General features: G+C 51.1%; 1 protein-coding gene across 1 annotated transcript in view; it reads left to right on the top strand.

Moving 5' to 3' along the window:
• Positions 1-11,072, top strand: part of LOC125940950 (uncharacterized) — a 16,085-nt gene extending 5,013 nt beyond the window's left edge. Inside the window, exons 2-3 of the mRNA XM_049657720.1 lie at positions 7,448-7,707; positions 10,551-11,072. Coding sequence (XP_049513677.1) covers positions 7,448-7,707; positions 10,551-11,070 — 780 coding nt within the window. The 3' untranslated portion in view covers positions 11,071-11,072. The remainder of the gene's footprint in view (positions 1-7,447; positions 7,708-10,550) is intronic.
• Positions 11,073-11,118: the final 46 nt, after the last annotated feature.

Genomic DNA, 11,118 nt, shown 5'->3' with positions numbered 1-11,118 from the left:
TCGACACCAGTACCGATCCCCTTCGCCGCGGCGATTTTCTCCGACTCGCCGTACGTATTCGAGCGTGGTGCAGGGTCGGTCGCCCAGCCCATGCCGGGAAAACTAACCACAGCGGCCTTCGGGGGCGAGGCCGCTCAGTCTGGACGTGCTCAAGGACCCCTGCTGACGCGTACGCGGACCGACGATACATTGACCACGGCAGTACCTGCTGATTACGGAAGAAAAATTTCCTTGGACATTCCTGTATTGCTCGACGGTCGTTAATTGACTGCTTTAGTGGGCACTGGAGCGGATTATTCAATAATCAGCGAAAAACTGGCCACCCTACTAAAGAAAGTGAGGACGCCTTAGAATCGAACGCCAGTTCGTACAGCTGGCGGGCACATCGTCACACCACTCGGCATGTGCCCGGCACGAATAGAGATTCGCGGGTCCACGTTTGTTGCCAGCTTGAGCATTCCCCGTCAGTGTTCTCGAGACCTAATCATCGGCATGGACTTTCTTAGGGAGCATGGAGCTATCATCGACATTCGAAAACGCCTCGTCACTTTTTCGACAAAGAGCGCCGCAGCGACGACCAACACCTTCCACCCTCGAGCGCCTCTTCTTGTCATCGACGACGCTGTCACGTTACCACCGCGTTCAAGTGTCGTGGTTCAAGTGGCATGTGACACTCTTACACGGTGAAGCGGTCGCAGAAAGCAATCACTCTCTTCTGCTTTCTCAAGGTGTTTGCTATAGCAAGAAGCCTTAATGATCTCCGTGATGGCCACTGTGACGTTCTTGTCACGAACTTTAGCTCCGAACACCGCCACCTTTTCCCCGGTACTGTCATCGCCTACGCCGACCCAATCGCCGATGTCACTCAATGTTTTGTTTCCGAGGCAATGGGCACTGCTGAAGCACCTCTACGCAACGTCGACATTAGCCCAACGCTTCCTGAAGACAACAACCCCTGCGCGAGCTGTTGCTCCAGTTTCACTCTTGCTTTGCACGGTCGTCGAAGATACGTCAAACGGCGATTACGAAACACCGTATCATCACCTATGACGACGCGCACCCCATACGGCAACAGCCTTATCGTGTTTCCCCGACCGAACGACATGCCATTCAAGCGCAGGTGAAGGAAATGCTTCAAGACGGCGTAATACAGCCTTCATGCAGCCCCTGGTCATCGCCAGTCGTGCTCGTTAAAAAGAAAGATGGCACGCTTCGGTTTTGTGTTGACTACCGGAAGCTAAACAACGTCACAAAGAAAGGACGTGTACCCGTTGCCTCGTGTCGACGATTCTCTGGACAGGCTGAGGCGCGCGAAGTATTTCTCCTCTATCGATCTGAAAAGTGGCTACTGGCAAATTAAAGTAGATGAGCGGGACCGCGAGAAAACTGCCTTTGTGACTCCGGACGGCCTTTACGAATTTAGAGTACTCCCTTTCGGCCTCTGTTCCGCTCCAGCCACATTCCAGCGAATGATGGATACCGTTCTCGCTGACCTCAAATGGTAAAGCTGCCTCGTCTATCTCGATGATGTCGTTGTCTTTTCGGAAACTTTGACGAGCACCTTCGACGCCTTCGGAATGTACTCGAAGCCATTCGATCGGCTGACCTTACCCTCAAGCCAGAAAAATGCCATTTCGGTTACGAGGAACTGAAATTCCTCGGTCACGTCGTGAGCGCGGCAGCTGTTCGGCCCGATCCCGAGAAGACTGCTGCCGTCGCTGCTTTTAAAGCTCCAACAGACAAGAAAAGTGTCAGACGATTTTTGGGCTTGTGCGCATATTATCGACGCTTCACTGAAAATTTTTCGAAGATTGCAGAGCCGCTACTTCGCCTTACGCGTGACGACGCGCCATTCCTATGGACTGATGAACAACAGACCGCCTTTGCCGAGCTACAACGTCGATTGTCTTCTCCTCCCGTGCTCGGTCATTTCGATGAGGACGCTGACACAGAAGTACGCACTGACGCCAGCAATATCGGTCTCGGAGCTATCCTGGTGCAAAGGCAAGACGGGACTGAACGAGTTATAGCCTACGCGAGCCGCACTCTGTCACGCGCCGAGTACAATTATTCCACCACAGAGAAGGAGTGCCTCGCGGTCATTTGGGCTACTACAAAGTTTAGGCCGTATCTATACGGGCGGTCATTTAAAGTTGTGACCAATCATCACGCTTTGTGCTGGTTGGCCAACCTCCGAGACCCTTCTGGACGATTGTAAAGGAGGAAAGAGACGCTTAATTCTGCAGCCCTTCATGGAGCACGGCGCAGAACGCGCGTTTGCTCTACGCCGTGCGTTCGCTCCCCGTGAAAGCGCGCGTCCCTCGCGCCCATTTCATCTCCGTTGACGTCATACGGACCCTCACGGCGACGGCAGAAATCCGCTTTAGAGTGTCCATATAATTGCTATCGCAATAATAATGGAAAAGGTGCTAAGGCCTTCACATTTTAATATAAGACCACTTTATATTGCCACTGGAAAAACTTCTTTCCAGCAATGCATTTCAGTTTAAAAGTGAAGCCGACTTTAAGGAGATCGGTGTAACCTTTGTCTTCGTAAGCTGGCTTCCCCACGTTCAGTCTTGCAGTGAATGAAGCCTACTTGCCGTATGCGAACGATGCGATGCGAACGGGTTCCGATAACGCTATCGCGTTATCGGCGAAGCTTAAGTGTCCTCCATTTTTTTCCGACAGCACTATGCGTTGTCAGATTCGGACAACCATCAAGTTCACCGTGTTTAACCACTCGCCGTCGTCTGTCAATCCTGTTGCGCAGGGGCGCGTCGACCGTGATATCGGCCTCGTCAAACTGGTTGATTATCCCCACCTCGTGTGTCGCGCGGGAAGCTTTTATCTTTAGAGCCTAGATTAGAGGCTACAACGGGCTGTGGCTTCTTGGCCAAGTGCGGCGCATTTCTTTGTAAATATACTTGTATATAGCTTTTCGTCTGCGTCTTCCTACGTAACATATCTGGTGGAGGTGGACGTTCCCTGTACCTCGTCACGGAGCTTCGCAGTGGACGGTACGTCGAGTCTTCCGTCATGGCTCCCGCCGACAACAGCTCGACTCAGCCGGCTCCGACACCTGCTGCCACTTCGACGACCTACATCGCTCTCCCCGCTTCCCGCGATCCTGGCGTATTCTCGGGCAAAGATGGGGAAGACGTCGACGACTGGATCATCCTGTACGAACACGTCAGCCGCAATAACCGGTGGGACCCTACTATCATGCTCGCCAACGCACTCTTTTACCTCGGTGGCACACCTCGAGTTTGGTTTCGGACACACGAAGAGGAGATCACCAGTTGGGATTCGCTTAAGCAAAAGCTCCGAGACTTGTTCGGCAACCCCTACGGTCACAACTTGCCGCGCAGAGGGCGTTATCCGGCCGTGTGCAGACGTCCACAGAGCCCTACGTCACATACATCCAAGACGTCTTGGCTCTGTGCCGCAAAGTTGACGCACACATGACTGAGCCAGACAAGGTTTCCCACATCCTCAAAGGCATTGGCGATGACGCCTTCAACTTGCTCGTATTCAACAACGTGGCGACGGTGGATGCAGTTATAAAAGAGTGTCGCCGCCTGGAACTCGCTAAAAGCCGACGTATCGACCAGCAGTTTGCCCGTCTGCCCAACACCCCAGCGACATCTTCGTGTGCCAACGCTCCTCGTCCCAACAACACTGGTGATGTTACCAGGATCGTCCGGCGTGAGATTGAGGCCGCCTATCCGGCTGCCTTCGACTCCAGCTCCTCCAACGCACCTGCAGTCACGGTTTCCCTGATCCAGGCAGTTGTCCGCCAGGAGTTCGCGAACATGGGTCTTCGCACCGTCTGCTCGGCCCATCGCCCTGATACCCATCCGGCTTCTTCGATCACGCCCCGTCCCACATCTTATTACCCACCACGTTTCCGCAACCCATCTGAATGGCGCACTGCTGACGACAAGCCCATTTGTTTTCACTGCCGTAGAATCGGGCACATTTCTCGCCACTGTCGCAGTCGTTGGAGTTCCCCGACCCGGTCTACTTATACTGCCTACTCTCGCCCAGGTGGCCCTTCTCGGCCCTATGCCGCTCGCTCCGATAATGCCGCCACTGATTCTCCTGCGCCGAACCGCCCCTATTCTCGTTCGCCTTCGCCCCAACGACGACAATCTCGCTCTCCTCAGCCCCGTCGCTCCTATTCGCCGACTCCCTTCGGACGCCGCTCTCAGCCGGAAAACTAGACGATGCAGCGCCTCGGGGTGACGCTGTATTGCTCCCTAAGCCGCCAAATCCTCTACTGACGTTGCCCACTCATCTGAACCTTCTTGACGTGCAAGTCGACGGTGTTTCTGTATCTGCTCTTATAGACACTGGGGCGCATGTATCAGTAATGAGGGCTGACCTTCGTAACCGGCTGAAGAAGATACTCACACCCCCCACGACACCTATTGTCCGTGTCGCCGATGGCGGAACAGCCCCCGTAATTGGTATGTGTGCCGCCCGCGTCTCCTTCGCTGATCGCTTCACTATCGTGCTATTCACAGTCATCGCCCACTGTCCCCACGACATCATCCTCGGCTTGGACTTCCTCTCCGCGCATTCTGCTCTCATCGACTGTTCCGCCAGTACTCTCCGCCTTGACCTGCCTGTTCTGGATCCCTCTGAACCACACCCTAGTCGCCTCAGTTCCATCGACTTCGTTCGCTTGCCACCTTCGGCACTGACCTACGTTGACTTAGTGTCATCCCCACCAGTGCCCGACGGTCACTACATCGCGGCTCCCATGCAAGACGTCCTGCTTACACACGGGATAACAGTGCCTCATACAGTTTTATCTGTTACGGCGAATTGCGTCTGCCTGCCAGTGGTCAATTTTGGCTTGACGGCACAAGTGCTGCCACGCAAGATGTCTCTGGCCCAGCTTTGCTCATTCGAGGATCACTCAGTAGCATCTATTGCAGTAGACGACAATTGCCTTGACGAAGAGGCGAGCAGTGTGAAGACGACGACGAAGATTAGAGGCTACTGCGGGCTGTGGCTTCTTGGCCCAGTGCGGCGCATTTCTTTGTAAATATACTTGTATATAGCTTTTCGTCTGCGTCTTCCTACGTAACAATATTCCTGTTCTTTACTCTGTGCTAATACTGTAATTAATGTAAATAAACCTCCATTTCCCTAAGTCCACCTCAACGTCCCCCAACTCCCGCACCCAAATGCAAGATTCAATAGCGTTCGAGCTGTCCTGTTGTCACTTTTGGTTAAAAGGGCAGACATATATATGTCCAACTAGGCTGACGCCTTCACATTCTTGTTTTAAGCATCCCCCGTAATTTTTCTGAAAGAAATGAGCGCTAACTTCGACATCGCAGCACCTTTTCTCAATATCTATGAGCAGCAAATATTTCAAGACCCCAGTTTTGTGTTTTTGAATATATTAGTTAAAGGACAATAACTAATTTTAAATAGCCTTAAAAATAAATTTTTGGCGTAAAGTTTCCCCTAGTGTTAACTAGAACTGCAGACGATACTTGCGAACTAACCAGAGTAGGTACGGAGGCTTTTCAATATAACATAAGTTAACAGCGCGTGGAGCATTTGGCTTCATTCGAAGACGTCAGCGTTCGTCGAGAGTTTCCCTCCACAAATACATTATTCTGTGGCTATACACATTGCTTCCAAATATACGACCATAAATGAAGAAATTCAACCGCCCGCTGGAGTGGTTAGATGTTGTGTGTGTGTGTGTGTGTGTGTGTGTGTGTGTGTGTGTGTGTGTGTGTGTGTGTGTGTGTGTGTGTGTGTGTGTGTGTGTGTGTGCCTGCCTGGTTCTACGTAGTTCGGCTTCTTGGCAGTGTTACTACTTCTTGTGTGGCAACCAAAAAGTTGCGCAGGTTGACATGATCACGACGCGAGAAGGAACCTCGGATCAACGATATATGCAGCGCGAGCAGCCGGGTGCGCCGCAGGTACCCAGCAATGGCGGACACTCACGCGGAGCGGACCGGAAGTGACGCGCCTTACCTACTATGCATAAATGAACCCCTATCACGCAAGCTTTGCTCACTCCTTTTGCTATTGCGTTCTTTTGTAAGCCTGCCCGGTAGCACTATCGAACTTTGGGTATGCGTAGAGTGTCACACAGTAAAGGCCTTCATTGTAGCGATATCGCGAGATTACTTTCAATTACACGCTGACCCCAACGGGTGAATGATAGGAAAGCCACGCGAGCTGCAATCAAACCAAGAGTAAAAATTGCAAAGCCAAGCTTTCTTTGCGAACTATTCTCCGCTATTATGCGTGTGGTCACCGTGGTCGCGTGTCTCCGTGAGTGCCAAAAGCACACGAGATCATTTCAGTCTCGTGACGCAAGATGAGTGCCTTAGAGTACGTACCACAAGATGGCGTTGACGTCCGCGCAACACTAAAATCCCTAGATAAAAACGTTTTCAAGCTAGCGACACTCAATGTTGTTTACGCGGTCCTCTCACTCTTGTGCTTACTCTGATGCTTACTTGTGCTTACTCTTGTGCTTACCAATCGCATACGCCTTCATTGGCGTATGCGATTGGTGCAGAATTGGTGCATTGCTTGCCCGTAATGTTCTTAATGGCTAGCGGTGATATTAACATTTTGCGGAACGTTCAAAACTAATGTGCATGTGTCATTGATCGCGGTTATTTCTTTTTTTTTTCCGGAAGGAAAGGCGTAGTCGTAGCCAGAACATAGGACGGTGTTTTAGAGTGCACCGCGGCAGCTGCATAAAATGGCACAAGGTGTTGTACTATTTTGCATCAGAAGCTCCGTCCAGCTCTGTGGAACCACAGGCACCTCCGCCAATGATGAATGCGTACACATCACAATGAATCCGTCAGCGTTTTGTCGTCTGCTACCAACCCCTGAACGTCTGCTCGGCGTCGAATTCTCTGGTCACATTATATATATATATATATATATATATATATATATATATATATATATATATATATATATATATATATATATCAAGACAACTGTGGTTCTTCTCCGGACCACCATCAGTTGCACTTCCCTCCTCGAAGAGGCCGGACGTGTATCAAGTGGGCTCCTGAACAACACTTTGCAGCGCGGTGGACGCAGTTTAAATCATGTATGCGGGACTTAAATGAAGCGCGACGTAATGCTACCGCATTTCTCTCGCATTTACCTCTCAATTGCCACTGATTTTGTTTTAATGTAATAATGTCTGACAGCCAGCCAAATGCACATCACAACCACGTCATGCCGTAACTACAATGCTGACAACGCTAAAGCTCGTGTTAATATTTAGTCTTGCTCCCTGTCCCGTTCCCTGCGCTAAGTTATCCTTCGCAATGTTACACCAACCGGCCTGCACTTCTATACGCTTTCTGTATAGCCCGCTTCCGTGGGTTGTCACCGCGTTCACATAAATACACACCGTGCGTGGTGCCTACATCGCACGCAGGTGCAGTTCCCGGAGTTCGTGGACATGGTGCCGAAGTGCACGCGCGCCTTCAGCCCTCGGACGGACCTGCCCGACGCGTTCCGCGTGTTCGACCGCGATGGCCACGGCTTCGTCACGACGGTCGAGCTGCGTCACGTGGTCACCACGCTGGGCGAGCGCATGACCGACGAGGAGGCCGACGAGCTCGTCCGGGAGGCGGACGCCAACGACGAGGGCCACGTCGACTACGAGGAGCTCATCAAGACCACCTCCACGCCACTGTACGTGGTTGCCGAGCTATCGCGACACGTGTATATATATATACAGTGCGGTACATTGTTAGAGGGAACACTCTAATGTGTGGCTCTCGTTTTGCTCGCGCTGTAGCCACAAGTGCCGGCTGAAGCTCTGTCAATTAATGCACATCACAGTCGTGTAAAAATGACTGCAGCCGCAACACCACATGAGCGCGATGCGATGCGAAGTATTGGTGTTTGGTTAGAAAAAGGTTTCTCACGAATCGTGTAATTTTCTTGAGGGAAACGGCAACCGCAGTTTTAAATCATGTGCGGACTACAGTTTCACTTGCCGCCAGAACGACACATGGATTCTTGTAGAAGAAATGATTTATAACACAGGATTGTTCGAGCTCATTATGTAGTGTCGGCCACTCACGGAAAACAGTTCATTAGTATTCAAGAACTCATAGCAACAGACGTTTAGCATAAAATTAAGAAAACTTTTTTTTCCCCATTTACCTACACTATCACCAAGTGTCGTACACGATGTATTTCTCCCGTGAAGTAGAAGTTATTATGAAGTTATTTCGTTTTGGTATATATGTGCATTACCTTCACATAAATTTATTCAATGGGACTTGGTCCCCAAGGCTATGCTAGGTTCACGGGTGAACAAATGCCACTTCTGAAAGAACCTCGGCGCTCTTTACGTGGAGCCGAGAGCCAATGTGTCAAGCGATCAGCGGTTGCGCATTGCTTCACTGGCACTTCGGGCATTATCTTGGCCAGTGATCTAGGCGTTCGATAGCTCCCTCACAAAAAAAAAAAATCGCACAGATTATCGGAAAAGCCGCGCTGCAGTCTACAAGGATGCTTCGCATTCAAAGGTGCCAACACCACTATATACTGCAAGTGATCTGCCGCAATGCCGAGTAAACCTTGCCAGTGGGAAAAGAATTCGCGCTTATGCACTACACTCACGTGTTCCCTTTACTAGCAGACCGCACTACGTACTTTCAGCGAGAATTTTTTTAAGCATAACATGTTTTCCTTAAAGTACACTCTAACCTCGTTATAACGGATGGGATATGACGAAATAATGGAGATAAAGACGTTAATGAAATTCCCCTTGAAATCACCAGAGATATCCATGCATTAAAAAACCTCGTTTTAACGAAGTGAAATCGTCCTGCCAATGGATATAACGAACTAGACTCGTCTCCGAAACCAAGAAAATACCCGACCGCTGCGCGCCGAATACACATCGCTTTGCGCGTGGTTCGGCACTTATTCGCCGCGGCAATTCAAAACTTCCGCCTCCCAGCGTCGAATATGCCATCGACGAACACTGGTCTTTCTCACGGCTGCGCGTAGAGTGACCTTGAATGCTGTGCCACGTGCTGCACGAGTCTCGCGTTCCACGCACCGAAGATTCCTTTGTTGTTTTATTCGAATTTAATCGCATGCGTGGCCGTGTGGCGGTTCCTGCGGGCCGCAAAGCCGTATTCTCATTTCCATGTTTACAGTTGCGCATCCCATTGGGAATACATTGCAGTAAATGGGAATAACGGATATAACGAAGTAATTTCAGCTGCTCCTTCAACTTCCTTGTAATGAGGTTCGAGTGTATTTCCGAAATACGGAAGACGAGGACGGGAACAGTGGTGTTGATGGCAGCCTTAATTCTAGGACGCTGTGTTTTATCAGATTATGTTGTACGCGTTAGGCTGTTTCAAGACTGATTGCACAAAAATGAAAAAAAAAATCTGCAGTAACCACCAACGATGATGGTAAATCTAATCGAAAAGTCCGAACGGACGAAATAGTGCGCAAGCAACGTGCTTCTAAGCGGCTATGGTTTCCAGACATTCTCGAAATCAGAGGGGCTATCCAGAGTATCATCTCGCTCCCTCCACCCTCAGACATGCGCGAACTTCTGCGCTAACAAAACTGAGTGTACACTGCACACCCTTTGAGGTTTAGTGAGGTGCAACAAATTAATGGCGATGCTTTGAGAGATGCCATTGTGGAGGGCTGTGGAATAATGTCCAAGTGCGGAAGAACGGGCATGTTTTGGTAACGTTGCATATTTGGTTAGCAGCGTGACGACCCGATGTAGGAAGTGAAAGAAGAGACAGCCCATTTCACATTCGTTGTCGCGACCAATTTTTTTTTCCGACAGCACTATGCGTTGTTAGATTCGGACATCCGTCAAGTTCACCGCGCTCAACCACTCGCCGTCGCCTGTCAATCCTGGTGCGCAGGGGCGCGTCGACCGTGATATCGGCCTCGTCAAACCGGTCAGACCGATTTTCCAAGGCAGACAAAGCATCAAGATCAGTCGCCGTGAAAGCGAAGAAAATAAAGGGATAATTGAGGCGCATGCAATACACAAGGCCGAAGAGCGCTCTGTAAGTGCCCCTACGCTGTTACTGCATGTATCATAAGGAATTGAAATATCTGGACACATGATCTTTCCTTTGTAACGCTGGAAGCGAAATCCGTACACATGTCACCCTCGCCTCCCGTCTCTTCTGTTGTGCCATGGCGTCGTATGCATAATCCTGGCCTGTGTGCGCAATTGTTGTAAGTCAACGGTCTTTCCTCTCCCTTCTCTCGCTTCCCACGTCGATCGTCGTGCTGCTAACCAAATGATTAATTTAACAACGAATCAAGCCAGGAATCGAGCACACGCCCTCGTGCTCAGTGGAGGAATGCCACAGCTACTCTGCCACATCGGCGGGTGTCTCATTGTCACTGCACTGCGTGTCCACTTTATCGATCGCTTCATTTATTGTCACTTCATTATGTTGAATTTTGATGGTTACTTCTGCGGCATAAAGAATGGACGTGCTACATTTGTTCATCCTTGTCTCGACGCGCAGCCCACCAGACCAGTACGTCATGCCGCCCCGGAAGAGGCCTCCGCCGAGCACAGAACTGCAGCAGCCGGGCCCTGACAGTGTGACGCCAAATGCGTCGGGCGAGCCAGCGGAGAGGGCGTCGGTGAGCGTGATCTCCGAGCCGCAGCCCGCGGGTGGCGAAATGGCCGCGGCGGTCGCCGAAGGCGGCAGCGTCAGGTCCGGCGAGACGTCGGCGCCTTCGTCCGAGACCCGCGGCGACGAAAAGTCCGGTTCGAAGAAATACTCCGGTAATGGATCCACCTCGGGCTCTGGCAAAGGGTCCGCCTTGGCTTCCGGAAAGGGATCCCCCTCCGCTTCCGGAAAGGGATCCAAGAGTGGATCTGCAGCCGGACCCATGGAAGGATCCAAAAAGTGGTCCAGGAAAGCGTCCGGCACCGGCGACAGTCCTGCCACTGTTTCTACTACCTGTGGCCCTCCCGTCCAGGCAGTCATGCAGGATGCACCCGCTGAGAAGAAGGACGGCGAGGTGGCCAACAAATGACATGGACGTTGGTATCGAGTACGTGTTATATAGTCCTTAGGGCTTTGC

The sequence above is a fragment of the Dermacentor silvarum genome, chromosome 10 (assembly GCF_013339745.2).
Source record: "Dermacentor silvarum isolate Dsil-2018 chromosome 10, BIME_Dsil_1.4, whole genome shotgun sequence".
Taxonomy (NCBI): domain Eukaryota; kingdom Metazoa; phylum Arthropoda; class Arachnida; order Ixodida; family Ixodidae; genus Dermacentor; species Dermacentor silvarum.
This window is presented reverse-complemented; position numbering and strand designations above follow the sequence as displayed.